A 26273-nucleotide genomic window follows, 5' to 3' on the forward strand; every position below is an offset into this window, starting at 1 on the left:
TTTGTATGGAGGTGCCACATGCTGCCCCTCTGGTGCCCACCCGCCAAGGGGCATCGGCCACCAGATTTGGTCTGTCCCCGTGGTGGGGGCAAGCGCTGGCGTGATGCTTCTTGTCTCGAGCCCTGAGGCTGTCCCAAATGCCATCCAGGCATGGGAGGCGTCCGTGAGCAGCCTGACTCACTTCCTTCATCGCAAAGTCCGAGTCTTATCGGCGGGAGCGATGAGCTCGAGCTGCCCAGCTCGCCTTCCCCAAAGTACATCTGCTTTATCACGTTCTCCATTTGCTTTCGGATCTCCGAAACGCTATTTTTTTTTTTTTTCCTCTCCAGGAGTTATCTGAAGCCACACTGCCCTTACCTCCTGCTATCTGCCCCCAGCACGCATCCTGCCCCTAACCAGAGCCCCGTGCTCACCTCTCACCCCGCTGGATGTGTCCTAGGGGGCGGCTCAGCCCCTGTTCCCCCAGGGGCACCCACCCTTTCTGGGGCTGGGACTGCCTGCCCCCCTGGGAGAGCTGTCCCCGCTGCACAGCCCCTGCTTCCTCTTTCTGTGCTGTGGCCTGCTGCTGGCTTCGGTTCCTGCTCGCTGGCTTTGCGGGCACTGCTCCCTCCCTGGGGTTTTCTCTCTGGGATGCAGGGAGCTTTGAGGATTTCCCCTTTGGAACCAGGAGCTGCAAGCTCTGGGCTTTGCTCCCTGCTTGACCCTCGTTTGCTGCATCCATCCCTAGCCCTGGCAATGGAAAAACTCTCTCCAAATTACTGCCCACCAGGGTGCTGCACGCTCTGCTTTCGTGCCAGCTGCAGGAAAGCGGCCGCGGTGCCCCGCAGCCACAGCATGAGGCCCACTGAGAAGGTCCCCTCCATCGCCAGCCGGTCTCTAGAGAAGTTCCTCTTCCCCTTTGCCTGTGTTTTTCTTTTTTTTTTGTTCCACCGCAGGGACTTTCTGCAGCAGGGTGGCTGTCTGGGGGAGGAACTGGCACATCCTCCCAGCGTTTGCACAGGCCAGGATCCCACTAAAGGCAGGTCTGCGCTGGGACCCCAAGGTGCTGTGGCCAGCCTGGTGCTGCCGGCTGGAAAAGCAGCGAAGGGACACGTTGTAGGTCTTGAGAAAACCTCCTCCCTTCTTCAAACCAATATTGGGGTCAGCCACAATGCCCCGATAGCCGTCAGGGGTTGCTCGTGGCCCCAAACAGCCCCAGGGAGGCTGGGAGCAAGGGGCTGAGTGGTGCAGAGGGGACAGCCCGCCTGGGCACAGCATTGACCAGCAGGGAGCTGCTGTGCTGGGCAGTGCTGCCCTGAGTTGAGCTTGGCAAAAGCAAAACGAAACAGGGAGCAGCCTCACAACATCCACCACTGGCCCGGCACTGCTTTGGGAACCTTTTATTTTTAAAATGAATCTGCCTTCTGCGCTCAGCCCCAGCCTCAGGAGGAGGAGGACTAACGCAGATGGACTTCCCCCTGTCCCCCCGATCCCAGCAAGGCACGAGGTGCCCCCCGGCCACGCCGTACCCCACCCCACAGCCCCCATGCAGAGGGGGAGAGGCTGGGGTCTCTCTCCCAAGCATGTTGGAGAGGCTGGAACCTGGGCTCTTCCTGCACGAGCGCTCTCAAGTTACACTGACTTTGCAAACAGAGGCACAAGATGAGCCAGACAGCCCTGACAAAGCCCCTTTGTGTGCAAAGGGCAAAGGTAGGAGAGATGGGAACACAGGGCCCTGGCGTCCTGCAGCATAATCTGGGCTTCCACAAAGGAAAGGGAGAGGCAGGGCCAGCCCCGAGCTCGCCCGGGCTGCTGCCAGCTCCTCAGCTCAGAAGAGAGAGTTTGGGTGCCGGCTGGGATGGCGAGATAAGGGAATTAGGCTGCTCTCTTCAGCTAAGTAGCTGCAATCAGTCGCAGCGACAGGATTGATCCCAGAGGAATTGCAGCGAGACAGCACGGGGAGCGCCGCAGCTGCCAGCGCACGTGCTGGGCTGCCCAGTATGATGGAGCTGCACCACGCTGGCATTCAGCATCTCACCCAGCCCGGGGCGGCAGGAAACGGGCAAGGATCCTCACTGGCAGAGCCCGGAGGCATCACCCAACCTCCCGAGCAGAGAATGGGCTGGGAGGACTCTGTATGTCCCCGTGTGCCTCTCCGCCACCGCTCCTGGGGATCAGAAGGGTAGAGGTGAAGTTATAAAGGAGCCAAGCAAACCGAAAACAAAGTGCTTTGGGCAGGGAGCGGTCCCGCAGTCCCCTAGTGCAGCCAGTGCTTTCATCTGCAAACGCGCCCGGCGTTTGCTCCTCCACTGGGGCACAAATTGCACTTGCTATACGCAACCTGCCCTGCTTCCAGGGGGGACACCCCAGCTGCAGCCCCCCAAAGGGATCTTTGAGATGCTGCAAGGAGGCTTCAAACAGGAGCAGGCTTCCCGCTGCCAGGCAGGGCAGGGTTTCCAGGGGAGGATGTGGCTTCCCCTTCTCGTGCACCCAAGGGTCGAGACCCCGTCGTGCTTCCCCCCCCCTCACACCGTGTCACCCTGTGCCAGCGCCGAGGGAGAGGAAGTCCTTGCCACGGGTGGCTGAGGAGCATCACCGCCCGCTGCTTTTTGGGGGTTCTTGTGCTCTCGGGGTGGGGCGGGAGGGGGGAACGTGGGGCTCTGCAAGGCGTCCGAGTACATCTCGTGCTGCACGCAGGGACGCTGCACAACCCTCTGCAGCAGCGGCTTGAGCAAGCCCACAGTCAGCTGGTTCCCTTCGCTCGAGAAGGGCACCGGGTCCCCCTGGGTGCGAGGGAGGTGCTGCAGGACCACGGTGAGGATGTCCGAGGCGGTGAGCTCAGCGGGGCACAGCGGCCACAGCGTGTCCACGTAAGGGTCCAGCTCGCGGTGCTGGGCGAACTCTGCCAGCAGCGTGGTGAAAATCTCCTTGTTCAGCAAGGGACTGAGCTTGGAGAACTTCTCCGCCACCTCCACCACCCGCTGCCACCGCTTCAGGCGGATGAGAAGGTGCAGAGCCTGCAGCACGGCCTTTGGCCGCTGGCTGCAGAGCAGCAGCTCGAGCTCCATCTCATCGTCCCCCTCGCTGCGCTTGCTTTTCCTGGCCAGCACCCCCAAAGCTCTCTTGTACAGCGGCACCCGGCCCTCCGGGCCCTCCTTGCTGCTGTACGCCCAGGAGACGCTGACATACTGCTGGGTCTGCTCCACGAAACCGGGCAGCCACTTGGGTTTGAACCTGAGGAAGGAGGCACAGATGAGCTCGAAGAGCGGCACCACGCCGTTCTGACCCCCCTCCTCCTGCTGCTGCGGTCCCCCCAGCACCTTCTTCCACACCTCCGGGGTGGCCCTGGCCACCACGAGGCCGTCCCCGTTCTGCTGCAGCTGCAGGCAGCTCCTCGTGGCCTTCCAGGCAGCTTTGGGGAAGGAGCCAAAGACTGAGTTCAGGTAGGCCAAGTTGTCCTTGTCTATGTCGGAGTGCAGCACGCGGCTGACCTCCTGCTCCACCAGCTCCTCGCAGTAACTCTCCACCTCGCTCTCCGGGGCAGCCACCACGCAGCTCTTGAGGAGCTCCAGGCTCAGGTAGCTCTGCAGCTCCAGGCTCATTGTGCTCAGCAGCTTGGTGTAAGTGTCCTGGAGGCCTCGGGCTGGTTTCTGCTTCTGGTGGAGGCTGTGCTGCAGGATGGCGGCGAGAGCCACAGGGGCCTGGAACGCGCCGCCCTTCTTCAGCTTCTCCACCGTCAGCTTGGAGCTGCTGAGGCTCCTCCTCTGGTAGTACCGGCAGGCCTCCTCGAACACCATCTCCACCAGGCACGGCTCGGCCCTGCTGCTGTCCTCGGGGCTGGAGAAGCCCAGGCTGTAGATGCCCGTTTGCGTGAGGAGCTGGATGCTGTCCTCCTCTCCTGGGGACTCCAGGAAATGCACCTCCTTCATGTTGAGGATTTTCTTTTCGATGAGCCTCCCGCTGTTCAGGTCGACGAGGTACAGCACCCCGGCCAGCATGCAAGCCAGGGTGCTGCCAAAAGTTTTCAGCTGCACACTATTTTCCTGAGCCAGGGGGGCCCCTTCCAGATCGAAGACGTGTCTCTGCGTCCCGTCTGCCTCTACCATGCTGACAGCGCCCTTGGTGCTCACCAGCAGCAGAGCCCCGTGGCCGGACACGGCGCAGCTGTGAACGTCCAGAGGTGCCAGCGCCGAGAGGAGGCCCACGGAGCCGAGCAGCAGCTTCCTGAAGTCCGACTCGCTGCTGGCCTGCAGCACCTTGCTGCGCACAACGCCCGCCGAGGGGGCCGCGAGGGTAAGCCTGGCCTCCTCGGGGTGCCAGACGAGGAGGAACTTGGCGGCGGCGGTGCCACCAGAGGAGGTGGGCAGCATGAATACATGCCGTGGGGCTGCCAGGACGCGGTACTCGGGGCTGTTGTGCAGGACGATGCTGACAGGGCCGAGCCTCACGCCTTGCTCCTCCACCTCCAGCGCCCGGGCGCAGACGCAGAACCTGAAGGCGCCCTTACCGGCGTCCGGGTGCACGTCTGAGGGGGGCCTCTCCTCGCACCACACCAGCCGCTCGCCCTGGCAGCACACGGCCGCCACTCGTGCCCGGCCGCCCTGGCAGAGCTCCAGAGCCCGCAGCGGCTGCCAGCCCGCCGCCAGGCGCCACAGCTCGGTGCGGCCGCGCTCCCACACCACGGCCAGCACCCAGCCGCCCGCTGCCCGTGGGCTGTGCGGGAACAGCAGCCCCACCGGTGCCTCCCGGCTCGGTGGCAGCTCCCAGCTCCTCCGTAGCTCGGTGCCCGTGCCGCCGAGGCGCTGGAAGGCCAGCAGCCGGCCGCCCCGCTGCAGCACCAGGTGCCCGCCGTCGGGGCTGGGCACGACGCGGCTGGGCTCCCCCCCGGGGCTCAGCAGCTCCGCCAGGCCCCCGCCACCGCGGCTCCACTCTGACACCCGCCGCAGCGGCCCCGCTCGCTTCATCCCGGGGAGCCCAGCGGGACCCCCCGGTTCCTGGGGGACACCTCCTGGTTCCTAGGGGACCCCCCGGTTCCTAGGGGACCCCCTCGGGTTACTCGAGGACCCCCCCCCGGTTCCTCAGGGACTCCTCCTGGTTCCTAGGGGACCCTCTCCGGTTCCTCGGGGACCCCCCCTCGATACTAGGGGACCCCTCCGGTTCCTAGAGGACCCCTCTCCGGTTATTCGGGACCCCTCTGATTCCTCGGGTGCCCCCTTCGGTTCCTGGGGGACTCCCTCCGGTTCCTCGAGGACCCCTTCCTGTTATTTGGGACCTCCCTCCGGTTCCTAGGGGACCCCTACCGGTTCCTCGGGTGCCCCCCCCGGTTATTCGGGACCCCCCTCCGGTTCCTCGCAGCCCCCCCCCAGTTCCTAATGGACCCCCCCCGGTCTCTCGGGGACCCCCCCCGGTGCCCCCTTCTCCCCCCTCCGCCCGGTTTCCCCAGCCCCCCCCCCTCCTCCCTCCCTCCCCCCCACCCACCGGGCGCTACCTGCGGCGGGGCCGCTCCCGGTGCCGGGGCCGTCCCGGCGGCGGCACCGCACAGCACAGCTCGGTACAACACGGCGCTGCGCAATCACGAGGCGGCGGGCTTCCGGGAGAAGCCTCTCCCCTCCGGAGCCGCTCCGAGCCGTGCCGTGCTGCGCAGAGCCGTGCCGTGCCACAGCGGGCGGCACCGTGCCGGGATCACCGGGCAGGGAGGGCTCCCGGTGCTGCCCCCCCCCCCCCAAGCTCCCCGGTAGAGCCCCGCGCGGTGCGGGCGGCGCTAGGACCGCGCGGCGGCGCTGGGTTGGGGGGGGGGGGGGCGCCCCATTGGCGCATGCGCAGTAGCGCGGGCGGCGCCTGCGCGCTGCGGAGGGGAGCGGCGGGGCCCGCAGGTGAGCGGCGGGGCGGGGAGGGACGGGGGGGGGGGGGAGAGGAGGGGGTCGTGGGCCCCCCCCTGCGCGCGCGGGGCCGGGCAGGCCACGCCCCCTAACGGCCCTAACGGCCATAACGGGCGGGGGGCAGCGCGTCCTGTCAGAGGGCCCGCGGGCCCTGCGCGGGGTGGGACCGCGCCGGGAGTTCCGGGGGGGCACGCGTTAAATGTGTTTAAATACACATATTTATAGCCATAAACATCTTCATACGCGTCAGTGTTACTCTAAAATGCTTGTACTGCTGCTGCTCCCTGTCTCCACAGCCTCACTTCACTGCAGTCCTGCCGCCCTCACCTTGCTGCCTCCCGTTTCCTCGCCTCTTCCCACCTCACAGCTGGGAAAAGGGCAGGGAAGGGGTCAGGCAGGGTGTTTCCCGTCAGTTTCAGCGTCTGAAAATATCCACAGGTGGCCCGAGCTGTGGGCATACAGGCGGCGTGGAGTATTTCACGGTGAAATAAGTGGGGTGGGTACTGAAGGGCTTGCAAAGTGGAAGCCCCAGGAGGTTTCCTCACACGAGAGCTAAGGGTTGGGGCTAGAAGTACGGAAAGGAATTGCGAGGAAATGGAAAAAATCAATTGGGGAAAAAAGGTCTGAACTGATGGAGGTGGAGCGTGTGCCGCTTGTCTACATGGGCTTGACAGGAGGAAGCGTAGCTGGTTGGTGGTGCGGAGTTGATGGATTGGGTGTTACTTTACCTGGACGGGTAGAAATGGAAGGCAATTACGGATGAAGTATTGAGAATGTAATTTGGACGTTATTCTTCATATTGTTGCTGAAGCTCATGTAGTGGAAGTTTGTGGCTGTATCTGCGTTAGGAAGCTGCTTTTCCTGTTTTTCAAGGGGTGGAAAATAGGCGAGCAGTGGTGTAACTGCAGGTTGGGCTATGTGGAAACACGTAGCACACTGCTCTGAGAGGATGGAAGGGCTTGCTGGTAAAAGTGCATATACTGACACTGTGCTAGAGGTTGTGTTGCTGTGTTTTTTTGTCAGTGTCATACCCTCTGAATCTATTTCTTGCTAATTATTACAGGAAGGCACCTGAAATTTCTGCCAGATCGATCCAAAGATTATGTGCCGTGAGTGACACCAAATAATGTTTACAAATACACACAAACTAGGCTGTAAAGAATAGATGAAATGTAAAAGTAGCATGAACTTTAACTGTCCACGTTGGCAGAGCATAAATTGCAAAAGGGTTTGTAGCAGGAATTTGGTTGTTGGTTGCTTAAGCCGTGACAAAATCTAACGCACTGTGTCCCTCTCCTCTCTGATTTCCCTGGGGTTCTGCCCAGAGCGCTGCTAGGGGGCTCCTGGGGGTTTAATGCTGGAGTTTGGGCTGGGTCAAGGCACTGTCCAAGCTTTGGCATTGGTAGGCTGGTGTGCAGGGGGCAGGTTGTTGGTTGTTTCCTCTGGTGGATGAGTGCTAGAAATTAATTGCCTGTCTCCTGCAGATTCATTACATAGATTAAGTGCAAGCTTTTCCTGGAATTTCACCAAAGAGTAGAATGACCATTTGGATTACAATCTGTTTCTTTAGAAGCCATGGTCTCACTTTAGGCAGAAGTTTATCTCCTGCCTTCTTGCATGCTTTAGATAATTTTTGAACAACTGTCCTTTTGACTTCAGGGATATACCCAGAAGGACACAGCATGGATCATACTGGGTCCTAGCAGTGTGCAGTTGGTGTTGGGCTGGTTGTGGTAACCACCCTGAAATCTTGCCAGCTTGAAATCTTAACCCAGCATGAAATCTTTAAACAAGTAGTCCAGTCTGAGTAGCAGTGGCAAGTCAAGGGATTGGATTCTAAAAGGAAAAGTATCTCAGCTCTTATTCAGAGCCTTCATTAATATTGATCGATATTGACTTTGGCATAATAATATCTTGCATCATTTGCACTACATTTTTCAGATACAGAATAAACGGTGTGCCAACTAAATATGTGAAAATACCGTTTATTGTCATCTGCTTGTTTTGTTTTTATTTAGCCTAGCAGTGTCACAGTATATTTTTGAGAGTTACAGGCTGTGTGTGTGCAAGATTACAGGAGTTTCAAGTTTTGGATCCTGTTTCTTTCTCTACAGTAGTATTTTTGTTGTTACGAGATCTGTACAACAGTAAGTCTGAACGGGAGCTGAATTACAATTCAGAAAAGCCGCAGTTTTCAATCCGCACGAGTCTGAGTGAACTTCAGACTCCAAATGTCTTTTTTTTTCCTCTTCTTCCGTGGATATTCTAACTGAAAGCTGACAGGGATGTGTTCATCTGAATGTCACATGTTTGATTTGAATCTCTGGAATGAGTTTTGGACTGAAATGGACGGGAGGTGGATGCTCGGATGTGCTCATTCCTTTGTTCCTGCCTGGATCAGCTGATCCTGGGGTTGATGACAGATAGACCAAAGGTCTGCCTGAACTTCTGTCTGCCACGGCTTTTTTTCTTCCTGCCTTGGAGCTGCCAAGACTCATGCTCTGTCAAGGTTTCTGTTAGCTCCAGACGAAGCATCTTGGATCTTCTGCAGCACAGCACAGTACTCGCTGTTCCGAAACCCCCGTGCGCGTACGTCTCAGCCCTGAGGGACAGCTCTGTGCAGTCAGTGACTGCAGCAGGATTCACTTAGCAGCATGTGTTAATGGGACTGACCTATTGACAGAATAAATTATCCATTTGAACCTGAAACGTGGAAATTGCACCGATGCCTTTGAAACGTGATACGTTTTAAAGGGTAATTCTTAACTATATTCAGCGTCTCTGTTTTCATAAACTGTCACGATGCCCTGATAATTCGACACCTCTGCAACTAGTAAATGTTTAGTGCAGTTGATTGCTGTTTTCTGCAGCTGTCTACAAGGTCCCCATTAACAAAATGCAGTTTCCTGTTTCCGTCTTTCTGACATCTGGAGAATGTAATTGCATGGAGTGAAAAGAAAAAGCCATTTGTGCAGCCTGATCATCATAGGTCACGAAACAAGCATAGCCTAATAAAGTGTTGGCATGAAAGGCAACTCTTCCTTTTCTCCCCTTGCTCCTCCGTATGCTCATTTGTAGAACAGCAAGTTATGAACAAGAATGTTATTTAATCCTTGCCTCCAGCAGTCATCTCTGTATGCTCTGTGCAGCTCTGGTTGAGAGAATATGAATCCCAAGTCCCATTTTGACCCAGACTAGAGTTTTCACGTGATCGTGTGGGCCCTCTGGTGCTCTTTCAGCATCAGACGTTTGTGTCTTCTGGGATTTAGACTTCTCCATCTTTCTGGAAGTGTAGGAAACGTGCTAAAATACGGTTTGCAAAGTTCAGGGATCAGGCAGAGTGTATTGATCCCCTCCCGTAAGCATACACATTTGGGATGTGAACGCTGACCTAGAAGCGCTCTGAGTTAGTTTATTAGTTTTGACATTGGGATTCATTAGCTGTAATTCAATTAGAAGCATGCTGATGGATGTGTTTGTATTCAGGGGATGGTGGCTGCTTGTGATTCAGAAACTTACGATTCTAGTTGAGAAATTGTTTTGTGCAATCTTGGGTAAGATTTGTCTTGCTAAGCTAAAAGTGACATTGTTCTTGATTTGGTTTTTAATAGATTTCTCTCTGTTTCCAATTATGTTTCTAATTAATGTCTTATTTCCCATGACAGTTTAAAAATAATGCAAAGTCTGTAAAAGAGAAGCTATCAGGATGACTGAATAATGTTTTCTTCTTCGTTTTGTTAGACTTGTTAGACCTTTTCTCCATCTTAATTGGATGCAATTTCTGTATTTACATAGGTTATGGTGCAGAAGGTCCTAAGCATTCTTCTGGCCATGTTTTTGGGGCTGGTTTCACTCAGCCTAGTGTGCACACAAACTGGTCACATTCCCATCCTAGGCGGAAGAGAGAACACTTCTCCCCTGTTGTATGTCAATCTCAGCTCTTGAGGTGTGAGATCTGCTGCTCTCTGTCCACTGCTTTGCCAGCCAGGCAAACCTCCTGTCCTTCACAGCTGGGGCAGGGCTTTTTTTTTTGCAGCAGAAGAGTTTTTTCCAGCCTTGAAGATGTTTTCGTGCCACTTGGGACTGAAGTTCATGGCTCAAGGGATGGATGTCTGAATAACCTGTTGCAGGCTTTGGGAGCCTGAGAGTCCTGGTTGGGAATGTAGTTTAGTCTTAGGACAATCAAAAGCTGCCCACAGAGGAAGGAGTGCAGAAGAGACCTGGAACTGGCATTCAGTTGTCTCTGGAACCTGTTTTTTTTACAGAAAGGTGGATCTGAGCATGCCATCGTCACTGAAGGTGTTCAGGCAGTCTGGGGTGGAGGCGAAATCCAAAGCTGTCTCCATGGCTGCCAACTCAGAAAGCTCAGGGGTCTCAGAGGCAGGCTGCAGTGTACTTACCTTTCTATGCATAATTTAGCATGGCTGAGTGCAGCTGCCACGAGAGCCTGCCTCTGTTTTTCTGGAGCATGACATCAGTCAAGCCTCTGCCTGAGGTGTGCTGCTGCCATGTGTGTAATTACCTTCGGAAGTCTGGGAGAAAGGTTTGGAGCTTGGGGAGACGCCAGGGCATGGCGTTCACTTTCTGCTAAGTACCTCTGATGTGCTGCAGTGATAAAGGAGGATAGGACACTGCTAAATCTCTGGTGCTTGCCAGAAAATTCCGAGATTGCAGATAAATGCATATTTGCAAGGTCAGAGTGGGGATGTGCTTTGCAGCATGAGACGTTGAGAGTACGTGGCAAGTCACACGTCCTGACTGTCAGCCCCTGACATGGCTTGACTGGTGCAGATTGTTCAGGACTACAGCTAAGGCTGCTTTTTCAACAGCTGATTTTGTAGCAATGATATATATATATATCATTATAATATATATATATATATTAAATAAGATAATCAGTAAGCATGAGGCATCAATTAATTATAGTAAACCTTGATTGTGTTTCTAGAAAACCCTTTGTTGTCAAAGGAACCAGGAAGTTCTGGTTAAAAATAATAATAAAAAAATAATAAAAAAATAATCCTGCAAAGCTTCTCCCCTGTGTTCCTCCATCTTCCTCCAGAACCCGAACCACACGTGATGCTTTTGAGGCTGGGGTTCTTTTCTGCTTTGGTTTGCAGAGCAGCTGGCACAGCTGGGGAATGCCAAGGTGCAGAGGTAGGGATGAGCAAGGGTGGCAGGAGTGCTTCAGGGAGGCTTTGCTGCCAAATGCTTCCTTGTGTTGGTTGTAGCATTGGAATGCACGAGCAGAACTGGAAGTACTTTGGCAGGTAGCACATTAAACAGATAAAAGAGAAGACTTTTTCAAACCATTTCAGGTGCTTTTTTGTCACAGGATGTCCTCGAGGCTTGACTAACTTTAGAGAAGACTGGATATCCATTTGATAGCAACCATCACAGTGTGTGCAGTGATATTTTTTTTAAAATATACCTTTTAGATGTAAAGTAGTTCTGATCATGAATCAGTTTCCGGCAGAGAAGAATTAAGAAAACTGATCCGTAAGCTGCTTATTCTGTGTCTGCCTGTGGGTGAACTCTTGCATATTTGTTTGAAATAGGTTAGAGGACTTGGAGAGGACCTTTGGTCTGATTTCTTATCTGGTATAGTTATTAAAGCCCCTATTTGCAGCTTGTGAGAGTCTTAGTACCTCTGTGTAGTGAAGTCTTCTGTGGCTGTGGCAGTCCAGATATGCCTTGAAGGAAAGTTCAAGGTTCCCTAGTCATTTTTTGTTGATTCTTTCCTTCAGGGTATGCAACATGGCCCAAACAGAGAAGAAAGGTGGACTGCTCCGGAAATCTTCAGCCTCCAAGAAGCCATTGAAGGAGAAAGTCGTGTTGATGTACGATGAGGTTTTCACGGTAAGGACTTGGGCACCTCTTCTTTCTCGAGTTTGTGATGTTTTCTTGGTGTAGTTTGTGCTGAGGACTCTGCATGGTCGATTTTTTTCCCAAGGTAAGGATTGCACAGCATAGCCGTGCACACTTCAGGCTCTCCTGCTAGCTTGCAGAGCTCTCTGCCTTAATGTCACCTTATCCTGATGTCTGCCAGGACCGTTTGTGATCTACAAGATGTCATGGCTTTTCAGATAATTCTCCAAAATTAATCCAGAAAGTATACAGAGGCATCTCAATTGAGAACTGCTTCTGTTTGGTGTTCTGGTTCTAGGGATCTTTGTAGACAATACTCTGTACTGTGAGACCAGTTGGTCATCCAGTGGGATGATCCCAACTGACCTACTTGTGATAGTGTGATAGTGATTTCGATTAAATTCTGATTAATTAATGAATAATTTCTTGTTTGTTCTCATGGCCGTTCCTTTCTCTTTCAGACAGAGGACCCAAGTAAGAACAACCCTAGATTTTGGGAGGAGCTGTTTCTCATGAAGGTAACAGGAGCTGAGCATCCTCTGCTTTGGTGCTGCTGTTCTGCCTAGGAGGTGGCAGACTGTCAGCACGAGGACTCGCTTTTCTGAGGTGTCAGCAGTTGTGTAACATGCACAATATTCTTCTTAACCTGACAGGTCAACCTGGAATATCTGGAAGGCAAGCTGGAGGCTCTGGATGGGGAAGAGCTGATGAAGATAAAAGATAACATCAACTGCTTGTTTCAGCACTGCATCCAGGCACTGGGTGAGGAGCACCCGATCAGAGTGGTCAATGCACTACAGGTACCACAGCTGAGAGACAGGGAGTGCTCTCACCTGCTTCTGAGGAGACAAAATGCTTGCTGCTGGTATCAAGCATCTTGTTCTTGTTTCTTTAGTTGTGAGAAGTGATGTCTACAGAGCAGTTTAAGCTTCTGGTTGGTGGAGGTTACAGACATTTATCCTTAGTGCTTGAGAAACAGTAGCTTGATTGAAAATTCAGGTGGGTCTGGTGTTGCAGGATGAAGTGGATCCTGCAGTGGAGGGACAGGAGGGGCTTGTTCATGCTACAGGCTCAGTTTGAGGGCTCAAGAATACTGTGTGTAGCTTTGTCTGTGTTCTCCTTTCTCCTGTTCACCTCCATTTTGGACTCCTTTTTGAATTTCCTCATGAGTCAAAAATGAAATAAAGTAGTGGGGAAGCTGGTGTCAAATTTATACAGGGGATGGTCCCTGCTGGACAGATCCTTGTTGGAAGCTGTGAAGAATCATCACCCAAAACTTGAAGCTGCTTTCCTGCAGGTTGTGCCTTACCAACACTTGTCTTGTATGGGAGACGGCTTCCATAGTTTTGACACTTGACGTTATTAGTTTCCAGCTTGATTCTTAATTGTTTGAATGCATTTGACCCAGCTTCTCTCAGCTGCAGGAATACGGGATATAAATTTCAGGTTTGGGAAGTCACCTGTAGGAGGCATGGACAGGAAAAATGTGAACAAATACATTCTTGTCTTTTGAGAGGTCAACATCCAGGTTATACTCCTTAGAAACAGCAGAGATAGTTGAGATCAGTCAAATTACGTGGCTTCTGGGCTGGTGGTATTCATATAAATATTTGTGTTTTGCTAGTGTTCTGGGAGGGCTTTAGGGCAGGTTTTGCTGTGGATTTGTAGGCGTTGCCTTACATTTTATCCTCTGAATTTTCCCTTTGCAGACTTTGTGTGCATTGATTCGGGGTGTCCATCAGAAGAACAAGTCCACTTCAGGGTTTGACATCATCAACATGCTTGTGGGTTTTGATAAGGCAGAGCTTTGTATGAAGGTGAGGCCTTGCCAACGTACAGAACAGCTTGCACAGCAGCCCTGTTGCAGGGGCAGTGTTTTGTAGACAGGTGTGTCTATCAAGATACACCTTTTTGGGTAAATATTTCAGCCACTGATTAAACATAGCTGTCCTGAAGTTCTTGACTTGTTAGTGGCCCAAAGATGTGTGAAATCCTGATGTTTTTCATTAATAGAGCACTTACCTTCTTTTCCTTTAATTCCCTGGTGTGCATTCATTCTGGTTAAGAAATCTTTAGGCCAGGAAAGGCTGTCACAGGCCATTACCACCTCGTATTGAACCTCATAGCTTGCACTTAACTTTTAGCTAATAGTAACGTCCTCTGTGCTCACATTTCCATCAGCACATATACCATTATAAACTTATTTGATGTTCTTCGTTGTAAAGCTGCTGAGTTTTGAGAAATGACAAAGGAATTGGTGATAAAGCTGAATACCTGTTCTATCTTTCATCTCTCTGCAGAAAGTAATAGTTTTTAATCTCTCTATGAAAAGTAGTAGTGCTTGGGGAAAGTATTAAGTAGTTATTTGCATATTAGAAATACTTTTTTTTCCCTTTGAGAATTAGTGTATTACCTGTAATTTAGTATTTGGAAAGCAATTAATTGTGAATACCTATCAGCTATATAGTATCTATTCTGAATAATAATTAATGTACGTACTATTAAATTGGAGGTGTGCTTTTCACCAAATTCTCTCAGAGCTTATAAGGAAAATAGGGGAACATCGAAGATAAAAAGGCCGGAAAAAAAGGAATCGATGATATTACTGGCTTGTAAACAAAAACTAAGATTGTATTTGTAGAGATCAGGTTTACTTTGCAAATAAAATCTGTTATTACATGTATATAAAAACCTCTCATGCATCTAGAGAAAGCTCTTGGATCATGATGTTATGCCTGTAGTCATTAAAATGTAGTTAACACAAAGCAGTATTGAGAACCGATGGTGTGAATACAGTCTGTGGTGTATAGCTGTACTAATGGCTCAATTACTGATTCTGGAATAACATGGCTTTGTGTTGGCGCTTTTGAATCTCTGTCCTTTTATAGGAAATATTTCAAATAACCTAAAAATAATACTTAAAATTATGTTATTGTTCTTCTTTAGAATCTGATGGAGAGCTTAGACTCGCTCCTTTGTGCAGAAGGTTCTGAAAGCCTCAAAAGCTTGTGTCTGAAGCTGCTTCTCTGCTTGGTGACGGTAAATAAATACCAGCTGTATAATAAATTAACATTTCATATGTGTCACATTTTGAGGGATGGAACTAGCTCAAAACTTGAGCAGAATGCTACTGTGTGAAGCTTAGGAGGGGGGAAGAAAGGACAGCCCAGAATAAGCTTCAAAGTTCAACCACAACACCAATACAGACTGGCAGACTGTTTCTACCTCATGAGATAGGTGCCAACTGGGGCAAAAGGGGAGAGACATGGTAGAAAGTGTCAATTGGATTCATGTTATTTTTTTTTTTTTTTAGGGAAAAATATAATTAGAAGTCTCAGATAAACTGAAAGGGAGCAGACTAGAGGGGCTGAGGAGAGACGGGAAATGTGGAGTAGATGAGTAGCGAGGATGAGAAGAATGAGTTGGATAAAAGGGTTGTTCAGTATCTCTTGGAGATGGTCAACCACAAACTATCTTGGTTGTGATAAGAGATAGTTGGATGTGTGTGGACGTCTCTGCTGCTGTGTGTGATGGAAAACTGCTTAGTCAAGCATATGAACCCTGCTTTTTCATCCTCTGCCTCCTGTGTAGCAGGCTGCTTCAGCTGCTGGTAGTGTTGTCATGCAGCTGTGTAAAATGTCAATCTGCAGAAGAAATGGAGAGCTTCTTAGTACATGGCTCATGCTTTTGCCAGAGAGGGTGGAAGTAGAAAACAGGACAGATTTCCCTTACTTCACGTCTAGCTCTAGTGCTAGTCCCACCCTTGACTTGCTGACTAAGTGAGAGATTATGAATAAATGGTCCATCTGGTAGTATAATTCTTGTGTTCGCAGTGTGTGCCAGAGGCAGCTAGAGCATCATGGGAGGCTTTGGGTGAGATTTTAACTTGTGTTTGTACTTAGGTGACAGATAACATTAGCCAGAACACCATCCTGGAGTATGTGATGATTAACAGCATATTCGAAGCTATTTTACAGGTAAGGTTTTTTTCCTTCAGCTGCAGGGGTTCTTTTTACATAGTGAGAGCTTTCAGTCTTACGTTTGCTTTTCAGCCTTTTCAGTGCAGCATAGCTAACTGGCAGTGTATGGTGCTTCCATTCATAGCTCAGTCACAGTTTGTGTTTTTTTTTTTTTAATGCTGTCTCCTCTTTACTCCAGTCTGCTGTTTTTAGTCTCTACTGAGTATTTAAGGTATTTTCACTTGAGACATTTGTCTTTAGATAGAAGCTGAATGGATTTGTAGGCCAGTTTCGTAGAAGATTCCTTTATCAGAGGAATTTGTTTCAAAAGGCAGACTGGATATATTTTTTATTTTTTTTTTCTGCTCTTTGATGAATTATCCTTTTTTTTTTTTTTTTTTTTTTGAATTGGAACGGGGTTTGGGGAAACAGAAAATATTGGCGATGCACTGAGATCCTGTCCAGTGGTGTTGAGAAATATGTTTGCCCATTATGCCCAGAAAGCCTGTGTACATCCTCTGTGTGATAAGTTTCTCTGTTTCTTGGAAGCACTGACGCTCCCTAAGTCGTGGATATCCCCTTTCAGTCAGGGTATAATTTGCTTTTGTACATACGTTTCACTACCATGTGTGGTCTCGGAAGTCACCTCAAGCTTCCTGAAACAAGCCTGAACCTAACAATGTGATTCTTTCTTTATTTCAGATCCTGTCCAGCCCACTTAGTCGGAGGGAACATGGCTATGATGCTGTTGTCCTTCTTGCCTTGCTGGTCAACTACAGAAAGTATGAGGTAAGCATTCTACTGGGTAGCAGAAACATCTCTCTGTTACTTAATACTGTCCTCGAGCTTATTAAAAAAGCTTACAGTACAGTTTTTAGCAGTACGCACAGCAACATTTATCAGGGCATCAGCACAGAGCTACAGTGTCTTTGTAAGGCAGTCATAGCCTTTAAAGTCAGTTTGGTGTTTGCCTGGTTGTCAGTGTTTTGTGGCAGACTTTCATGCCTCAAATCCTTTGGAGTTCTGTTAACTGTGCTGCTGTTGATAGATTTTATTTATTTATTTATTTATTTATTTATTTTGTTCTGAACTCCATTGGTGCTAAATTGTGGTCCCAACTGCTTAAGCAGGTCTAATTAGTCTGGAAATTCATTATTTATTTGTGATTTTGTTTCTGACTTTAATGTGATTACCAGTGTGTTTTACATGAGAATGTTCTTTCATATTTTTGGGATGTGAATTTTCTAGACTCCCTTTAAATTTCCTGTGGAATATCATCTGTACTTCTGTCGCCAGTGTATCTATGATCTTGGTTTGCTCAGTAACTTCTATTCTAGGAGTAAAATGATTTATGTGTCCTTACATAGTACTTTTAAAAAGATGTCATTGATCTGAAACCTAATCATTCTCAAAAGTTGTTAGAAGTATACACTTATTTTTCAGCTATATTTCATGGTTTTATGATCCTATTCCTGATGTCTTTAAAAATATTTTTATGGTGATGCTATGTGAGAGAACCATAAAAGGTTAACTAAATATTTGACTACATTGGGAAATTGTGAAACTAACTAATCAAAAGGCTGCCAAACAGAGGAAACACTGCAATGAAGTGTTTACTGTGTCCTTTTCTCAACACCTTAAGGGGTGGCTGTTAGACATTAAAGCATAAAATCAGGCAGTGGGTTTTAAATAGATTCATCAATAACATTTAGGAGAAAACTTCCTTGCCGCACGTTCAGCCTAGTAGAATTGCTCGTTGCATCTCTTGCTAGGCAGAACTGAAAGAAATTAGTCAAAATGCTTTTTTTTTTTTCTTCTCCTCCTTCTTTGTGTACTTATTTGGCTGCATATAGTATATCCAATGGCTTCTCACATTCAATTACACACATTTTTTGCCTTGATACAGTCAGCCACAGGTGCTGAAGAGACTTAAAAACACTGAAGAGTTGGATTATTTTTTTTTTAGTTCTCTCAGAACTCAAATTATTTTCCACGAATCTCTTTAACAAAAAGAGTCATTATTCAAGCTCTAATTCCCTGCAAGATGGCCTGTCTGCAGAGAAGATGGCCTCATCAGGGCTGGCAGAAAAGCTGCTGAATCATCCCTAATGAGCGTTCAGGGGAAAAGTCTTGTGAGGGGTAATCAAGTGGACTCTGGTCTTCATTTGTTACAGATGTGAAGTTAAGCATCTAACTAGGGATTATATATGTGTGTTTTTTTTTTTTTCTGCTTTCTTTTCTTACCAAAGATTTGTTTTCCATAGGTTTGTTTCCAGAGCTTTGTTCCACTTAGGGGCATGGGGAAGGTCTCACTCCCTCTATCAGATCTGTGTGCTTCTACATACACCTCTCAACTTCACATAATATGTCTCACCTGGGGATTACATTTCTGATCTGGTGTTAATTGGCTTGTCTTTTAGAAATTACTTGGTAATGATCTCTTCCCAGCTTCCACTTTCATTTCTTTGAGGTTGCTGATACGTAACAGTGTTCATAGAGGACAACTTGAGTATTCCCAGTTGAATATTCCCAGTTGAAGTTGAACTTCTGAAAAGAAGACCTTAATGCTATAGCGTGTGTTCTTCAAAGAGCTGAGAATCACCTTTTTGCTCTTTCTGGAGGGAGTTGGTTGCAGAAGTTATTTCTAAGTTTGTGTCGCCACTTCATTGATGCACTCTTGAGTTTTCAAAGTGCTTACTAGCCACTCTTCAAGGCTGTTGCATGTTTGTGCATGTTGTGGAGTGGCAGGCGTAATTTAGACTTCCAAAATTTTTGCTGTAATTCCCAGGGAGAGGAAAACCCAGGAGACTGAGATAACAGAATTAGAAGAAGGAAGCAGGCAAGGAATATGGGGAGGCCTGAGTGGTGCCTGTACAACTTGTAGGCTACTGAAGTTCATCACAGATGCGCAGACTAATGCTCACAGGAAGCAAAGGTTCACAACTGTTGGCTCTGAAGGAGTAGCAGGAGCAAGCTGTGCTCCCTCTGGGCAGCCCAGGAAATATTCTCATCATGCTGGTACAGACTTGCAATGGAAAGGCACAAAAACTGCCTTGACCTGTACAGAGCAATGCTGTGTGTAGATTGCATCTGTTAGTCATCTGCTTGCTGCTGAAGGAGTTAGGGAAGCCCAGAGGAGGCATGGAGTGTATCAAAGGAATGGAAAGTTTCAGACAGAAAACATGAAGGAGCCTTCTGCAGTTTTGGGAGTTCCAACTGAAAAGGAAGAAGCCAGAAATCCACAGCAAGCAAGGCTGACTTGACTCTATTTGCCAATCACTTTTATGTTCTTGCTGCCGAGAGGCAGGAGACATGTGGCACACATCCTGGAGAGTTAAGGGCAATGGGAGCCTGAAGAGTTGTTCATAAGCTGGAGATGACAAGGAACCTGTTCCCTGTCCTTGCTGTGATGGGATGGAACGTATGTTTAGGTCTCAGGGCAGCATCTTGATATGGACCAGCTTGCTTAGCTGGGAATTTGGGTAACTCTGTTGCCCCTAATTCAGCATAGCCCCACTGCCCATTGCATGCAAAAGCCTCATAACTTTTATTGGTCACAAATCACAGGTTGAGCAGCCTTCTGTGGGTGAGCTGTGGTGTGGTGACTTGGCCTTAGTTTCTCATTGTGGTATAATGAGAGCAAGAGAATGGTTGAAATTAGACAAACTAAGCTTTAACTTCATTCTTTCAAAAACTTGTAGTTAAATATAGGTACATTTAAAGCTTGCTTCTTTGTTGACAGACTAAATTTCTGAAGGGGTGAACGGTTGCACAGAAAGGAGCATGGATGTTTCTCAATAGGAACCTCCCTTCCTGCCTCAGGGAAATCTCTTTGCATGCTTCATGCACAGATGGGCTCTGTGTCATTTTCTGTGACAGCAGATAGTGCTGCTGGAGGCAGGCTGACCGACTAGTTGAGCTTTGGTATGTTCTGATCAGTTTTTTCCTTGGACCAAAGAGAAAATTGATTCTCCCAAACAAAACAATAGCAAGAGTGTTTTCTGATCAGCCTAATTTTTAACCTGCTGTTAAATCTTGGGCAAAACAGGTAACTGCGTAACTTGCTAGGCATTATCTGATAGTTTTGTTGTTTTTTTTTTTTTTGCTTTATTCTTCCCATCCACTTTGGACTTACTGCACAGATGGAACTTTTTCTTCTCTGTCCAAACCAACCTTGTTTTGCACTGACACGTGTAAACAAATTAAAAACAAATATACATTGCTAATCTAAAATGCTTCCTAAATTGTTAGGACTTATCTTTATAGATGGTGCCTGTGTGCTTTGTTCAGGTTAGTTGAAAGAATTTGTATTCTCGAGAGACTTCTGGCTCTCGGTGGTAACTGTTAAGAGTTGAGCTCTAACCCTGTAGCAGATGAGCCTGTAATATTGTCATGCCTTCCTGAGCCCTCCTTCCTTTAAGCAATCTTTGTGAGGTGTTGCAGAAGAGAGATATCAGAACACTTATGTCGAGTCCCAGCTTCACTGCTTGTGCTTGCTGCATAACCGTGTGTGTGTCACTGATAACGTGCTGTCAGGACAGCTGTTCCACTTCCAAGACTGACAGTCCAGCTAGCAAAGGAACAGGAACTCCATCGCTTCCCCATCTCCATCTGAATAAAATCAGCAACCTGCCTGGCTGAGCAAGAGTTGTCCTGAGCATAACAGCCTTCATGTGATGTGACTACTGTTCCTTTGTGTGCATTCTGCTTTGTGGGACAGGAGAGAAAATCTTCCCAGGTGGCTGGGTAAACTTTGGAAGATAAATATTTTGTTTGTTTGTTTGTTTGCCTCATAAAGACTAAACTTAAAACCGTTTTTCTTTCTTCTTTCTCCCCTGCTGCTGAGCAGTCAGTGAATCCTTACATTGTGAAGCTCTCCATCGTAGATGACGAGGCCACGCTCAACGTGAGTATTGGACTTGATTACCCAGCGCTGCTGGGAACGCTCTTCCATGCATGGTGTTAAGAAATGCAGTCATGGTGTCTGGTGCAAAGAGGGTCTAGGAGCAGTACTGCTGTAAAGAACACATGTTTAGTGGGTTTCTGCCTTAACTGTACTCTTGTGATAGGTTTGGTAGCTCCTGATTTGGACAGTTTGATCTTCAGTTAAACGGTGGAGATTGTTAAAAGGCTAGGTAGCAAGGAACGTGCTAAGGTTGGTCTATTAGGCTTTTGTCAGCTATCTGTGTTACTTGCTGTCACTTGCCAAAGCGGCACGAGATACCTCATGCCAAAGGACATCTCTCCACTGCTGCGTTATCTGATTTTTTTTTTTAACAAGTCCACACGTCAATTACTGCAGCTCACTAGAAGCTTGTACCCAAATCAAGAATCCTGCAACGTACTTTACGTTGTAGCTACTTTGTATGTTTTTGTGTTCAAACCTAGATAAAAGGTGTCAGTCAGTGCACTATGAGCTCTGAGAGGTGTGCGCTTGAAAGCTTTCCTTTAGATTTGAAGTAAAAGCAAACTGCATGCTAACTAAAGGGTAAGAACAGCTATTTTGAATTAAAATAAATTAGCTTGACAGAGAAGGATTACCAGTAGCTGTGCAATAGAGGAGGCTGTTTGTGAGAACTGACAATGTCATTAGTGTTTATGGCCTTTGTTTCGAACCTTTGGATACACTTCCTCTGACACAAGCTTCCTTCTGAAGTTCTTGCAGCTTTATTGAGGCTTCTTGACTGAGTAAGCTATATCCGGAGGCCCAAAGAGAGTAAACTTTCTTCTCTGAATTAACCTAACTAGATACTCAAATTTAAATTTTGATGCCTTGTTTTTTAGATTTTATTTATGTATTTAGTTAGTTATCTCAGTGTGTCCTATTAACTCAAACTGCTGCAGGGGAAATTCTTTGTAGCATGCTAGGGAATACTGGGGGGTGCAGCACTGCTATCTGTGTTCAGTGTTTGTTTTCCTGCATTGAGACTTGTAATATAAACTTTTTTTTTTTTTTAAACACTTTTTTGCAGGGAATGGGACTTGTAATTGCCCAGGCTTTATCAGAGTATAACAGGTAAAACCTAAATGTCTCTTGTTTTTAAGTGCATGGTAGTTGCAGTCCATTTCCACAAACTTTTTTAAGTTAAAGTAGTTATCACTTAACAGCTCTGATGCATCTGGAAAGGCAGGGAATAGTCATGCTTTGAAGTACTTCTGTTCAGTTGATGTTGTCATTGCAAGTGTAAATGCATATGTACCAGGTGTTTCTATTGTCACAGCGTTACCTCTGTATTGTGTAAAATGTTATGGTCCCAGGTTAGAAGATAAATGATTTGCTGAGTTCTTCTCCAATTTAACTGAGACCTGATCTACAAACAAATGTGTCTGGAGCAATACAAATGCCAGATCATAGGTGATCAGGGAATCTACACTCTTGCAAAGGATGGACAGCAATAACGCTTCTAAAAAAAGAGCCAGCAAGCCAGCAGTAGAGATAGAATGTTCCCAACCTCTGTTCAATAAATAACAATACAAAATATGTAAATTTTCCTAAGAAAAATGTTCTTCAGCAAAAAACTGGTAACCCAAGAAGGTTTTTTTGGGGGTGGGAAGATGACTAAAGGATTCTCAAAGTATTCAGAAAAATGTTTTAATTCCTTCTGAAGGTCTGTTGTTAGAGATACACTTGCAAGATAATGCAAGTCAGCAAACCGTGTAAATGCATTTAACATACTAGAGTAAAACAGGAGAAGAAAAAAACAAGTAAACAAACATACAAAAAAAAAGTCATCCACCTTGTTCATTCTGACAAAAGTCATCTTAGACTATAGCCTGTTCTGCTTATCTCTATCTTTTCCCCTTCCCCAAAAATGTAGAATTTATAACACTCTGCATCTTGCATTATATGTAATTAGATTGCTGTACAAAAGACAGTACATGGCCATATCATCTCTGCCAGCCCATTTCATTGTAAAATGAAGCAAATTAACTTAAATCTAAGTTAACCAATCTACTTGTTGACTTGCTCCTATTCTAGTCCCCAGTCAAGGGCCTCAAGTCATGGCCCATGACTGCTGGACCAGCTCTACGTACATGATAGGTCCGATGCTTGCTTATGTTGTCATGTTTACTGAGACTGCTCCAGAACATCCTTGTGCTTTCTAGTTTGCTGTGAAGGAAGCCAGGCAGGAATGGACAGCTGTCAGCAGAGCAGTTCATTAGGTCAGATTAACGTGCCCTCTTTGGGGAGAGGAACATGCGATCAGGCAGGACTGGGCCATGAACCAGCCTAATGGTCTTCATGGTTTCTGCTGGCTGTAGGGTGATGAGCTGTGGTTTAGTCTGTAGCTGATGATGATTGAGTAGTTACTGGCTGTGTTGATATGGTTCGTAGTATACTGTGTCACCAGTGCAGGACAAAATTTCCAAAGTCACTTATCCCTTCTCCTTAGTGTTAGCCTGGACTGAATGTATTCTGTATAACAACACAGACGTCGTTCAGTTGCACCTTTCAGCACTGCTACTTTAAGCAACTGATGAATATTTTAACACCCTTGCATCCCTTTTTGTGGGTTCTTGAAAAGGAATTGTGAATATTGGAACTTTCTCCATCCTGTATCCAAATCAGATAAAGCTGTCTCAGGATTTAGAGAAGATAACCCTACCTCCATTTCTAAGCGTTAAGTTTCTTTCTTACTCCTTTTTGTTCAGGCAATACAAAGATAAGGAAGAGGAGCACCAGAGTGGTTTCTTCTCAGCCCTAACTAATATGGTAAGCAAGGAAGCAGTGCTTTTCTATTCTTAAAAGAGGCACCTCATAGCAGGTCTGAAGGAGGGTGAAAGTTTCCAAAAACTGAGTTACAATTTGGTTCTGGAGGAGGGGATGCATTGATCTGATCCAAACCAAACACAACTAAAATAGCTTTATTCTGAGGACCATATTATTGTGTGGCTCGGAAAGCACTTTCAAAAATAAGGATAGTTCAGTGTTAATTGTTGTCAGGAGTGACATGGGTAAAACTGTTACTGCTTTGGGACAAGCAGATGGGAAATGATCTCTACTGTCCTTTCACAGAATCACAGATAAATCCAGGTTGGGATTTAAGATAGTTTTTTTTTTTTTTTTTTTTTTTTTTTTCCTTCTGGCATTTGACAGAATAAGCATTGGTAGGTTACAATAGAACAAAATAAAATGTCTTTGTAGATGGTCATCCTGTTCCGTCCTTTGTGGAATTTTCCCATTTGTATTTTACTGGTATTAGAAAGAAAGTTGCATTTGTGCCTTGGATGAGAGCACCTCTCCGAGGCACTTGTGATTTAGTCAAATCCAGGTCTTCTCTCTTGTCTAATTTGTCTAATAACTTTCAGAAAGTCCTCTTTTGTAATACTCTTTCTTTCCATAGGTGGGCAGCATGTTCATAGCAGACGCTGATGAGAAGATATCAGTCCAGTAAGTGAACAGATGTTAGTTGCACAATGAGTGGCAATTCACCACTCTGGTCAATGTGATTTTCTCCATCATGGAGCTGTTTTAATGTAGCAGATGAAAGAGGTGTCTGTTCTCTTGTAACTGAAATGGTACTGCTCCTGTAATCAATGGGTTTCTTGGTTACTTAAGTGAGAGAAAGGTGTGGCAGGAGGAGCCACAGCTGAATTGCTTGTACTGAAGTGTATAAACAAACAAAACAAACCTGTGATTTGTATGAGGTGATTTTAATGTATGAAAGTCATGTTGGAAGTGGCAGATGAGAAGTAATGGTTCATGTACTCTTGTCTCCAAGAATGTGTTCCCTAAATCAAGGGGGCAAGTGATAAATGCAAGGGTTTGTGGTAGTTGCCTAAAACTCTGCCTAAAAAGAAAGGGCTTTAAAGAGAAAACATTGCTTGAGACTGACAAGGGAGACATTCAGCATGAGGGAAACAGAGATTATAGCTGAGATCTAAAAAGAGGTGTTTTTATGGACTGCTCAGTATTATTAATAATGAAAAAAAAAGAGATTTTTGCATGGTTGAAAAAAAAATGTTATTTCAGATGGGCTGTGCTCCTGAGCAGCTTTGATCTCAGGATTCTCATTTGGTGTTAGCCCTTAATTAACTCTGCTTTTGTCTGTATCCCTTCCACAGGACAAATGAAGCAATACTACTGGCCCTCTATGAAGCCGTTCACTTAAACCGGAATTTCATCACAGTTCTAGCACAAGTGAGTTTCAGCATGATGTTTGCCCTTTCCTTCATGGTAGATGTCTTTTGAAATTAAAAGAGCCAGGAATCACATTGGTGGAAAGATGAGTTTTCTTTTTGTTTTCTCCTAGGTACTTGTCATAGGTGTAGACGGGCACGAAAGATCAAAAGCAGCCCAAGGTTTATTTTACTTTCAGGCAATGCTTCCTGCCTTGCCAGAAAACAATTAATTTTTTGATGGCACAGCTCATGCTAGGATGAGCCATTTTTCCCACTGAATGGGAAGAGCTGCATGGAGTTCCTTCTGTGTCCTGTTGATACTGCCTTCAGGCAAGATGCAGTGTGATGACTGGTAGGGGCAAGATTGCTGCAGCTATTAGAGCAGTTCATGCCAATGATACATTAGATCATTTTATGGGCTCCAAGCTGGATGAATTGTTCCGTCTGGGTATGGACATCCTGCATGCTGTTTAGGTATCCTTTGCTTTGGGACCAATCCATGCGTGAGGACTGTTGTTTTAAATATTATTTTGTGTTCAATCTTTGCTTGGAGAGCTCGATCCCTTTTGCTTGGGAGAGCACTTCCAGAACAGAGCATTCCTCCTTGCTCTGTTTATGGTGAAGAAGCAGAACTATGGCAGCTTTCTGAGAAGCAGCGGGTTGCTCTGTACCTTTGATCGCAAACCTCTGGACACTTTTTTAAACAGTGTGCAAACTTGCAAAGGCTGTCACTACTGGGGAAGAAATAACAAGTCTGTCTGATCTGATGATCGTGCTGTGGATGGCTGGAGGGATGGCTTGGTGAATTTAGGAAGACCTTCCAGTTAAGGCTGTTCATTCTGTTTTTTCTCACAGATTACTAGCAGTACTTACAAAAATGATGACAGCAAAACAGTTAATGCCTTTCCCCAGTTACTTCAGCTCCTCAGAGATAGCAGCTATACATCACAGGCTAGACATTTTGCGTGACAGAGGGAGTAGAGACCTTTGGGGAACCCCTGACAATGGTGTTGATGGAGGAAGCCTGATAGGCAGATCTACTGCCTCCAAAGAAAGCTTCTGTTCCGTGGGTGGTTAATTTGCTCGAGTTCCCTGGCTCTCTTTTCCCAGGTTGTTCATTCCTTATGCTTCTGAGAGTCTTCTGCTTTCAGTTCTGTGTAATTCCAATTCAGGCCTTTGTATGGCCAAGATATCCCTGAGGGAGAAGAGGCCTTTGGCAGGGAAAAAAATGAGGTAGGAAAAGAGCAGCCAGAGTAAAAGCTCTTAAATTAATAATGAAAGGATAAACTAGTTATCTGTGAAAGTGGTAGCTGAAGCAGTCACTGTTCGGTGAGCTTGATTGAAATTGAGGTCTAATGTTGTTCTTGAGCGAATTGTTTGTAATCCTTCATTTAAGAGAGGTCAAGGCAGGGCATGCTGTCCTTTGAACAACTTCATAAAAGCTGATGAAAGCTCTTGTCCAAGT

General features: G+C 47.3%; 2 protein-coding genes across 8 annotated transcripts in view; one reads left to right on the plus strand and one right to left on the minus strand.

Moving 5' to 3' along the window:
• Positions 1–1364: 1364 nt before the first annotated feature.
• HPS6 (HPS6 biogenesis of lysosomal organelles complex 2 subunit 3) lies at positions 1365–5368 on the minus strand. Its single transcript, XM_038180812.2, has one exon. It carries the CDS (start codon positions 4941–4943, stop codon positions 2505–2507), a length of 2439 nt encoding a protein of 812 aa, XP_038036740.2. The 5' UTR covers positions 4944–5368; the 3' UTR covers positions 1365–2504.
• Positions 5369–5695: 327 nt separating this feature from the next.
• Positions 5696–26273, plus strand: part of ARMH3 (armadillo like helical domain containing 3) — a 118141-nt gene continuing 97563 nt past the window's right edge. For 4 of the 7 annotated variants that reach the window (XR_005266529.2, XM_038180813.2, XM_072039711.1 and 1 more), the window contains exons 1-13: positions 5696–5852; positions 11606–11717; positions 12188–12244; positions 12380–12526; positions 13436–13543; positions 14673–14765; positions 15629–15703; positions 16388–16474; positions 20535–20591; positions 21658–21701; positions 23339–23399; positions 24031–24077; positions 24752–24827. Coding sequence is in view for 6 of the 7 variants with exons in the window: in XM_038180813.2 (XP_038036741.1) it covers positions 11616–11717; positions 12188–12244; positions 12380–12526; positions 13436–13543; positions 14673–14765; positions 15629–15703; positions 16388–16474; positions 20535–20591; positions 21658–21701; positions 23339–23399; positions 24031–24077; positions 24752–24827 (954 nt within the window). In the remaining variant the exon portion in view is untranslated. Of the gene's footprint in view, positions 5853–5995; positions 6355–6387; positions 6480–11605; positions 11718–12187; positions 12245–12379; positions 12527–13435; positions 13544–14672; positions 14766–15628; positions 15704–16387; positions 16475–20534; positions 20592–21657; positions 21702–23338; positions 23400–24030; positions 24078–24751; positions 24828–26273 lie in introns of those variants that run through there. The other 3 variants (XM_005023192.6, XM_027460560.3, XM_013103080.5) reach the window with 3 other exon arrangements.

The sequence above is a fragment of the Anas platyrhynchos genome, chromosome 6 (genome assembly GCF_047663525.1).
Source record: "Anas platyrhynchos isolate ZD024472 breed Pekin duck chromosome 6, IASCAAS_PekinDuck_T2T, whole genome shotgun sequence".
In the NCBI taxonomy this organism is placed as follows: domain Eukaryota; kingdom Metazoa; phylum Chordata; class Aves; order Anseriformes; family Anatidae; genus Anas; species Anas platyrhynchos.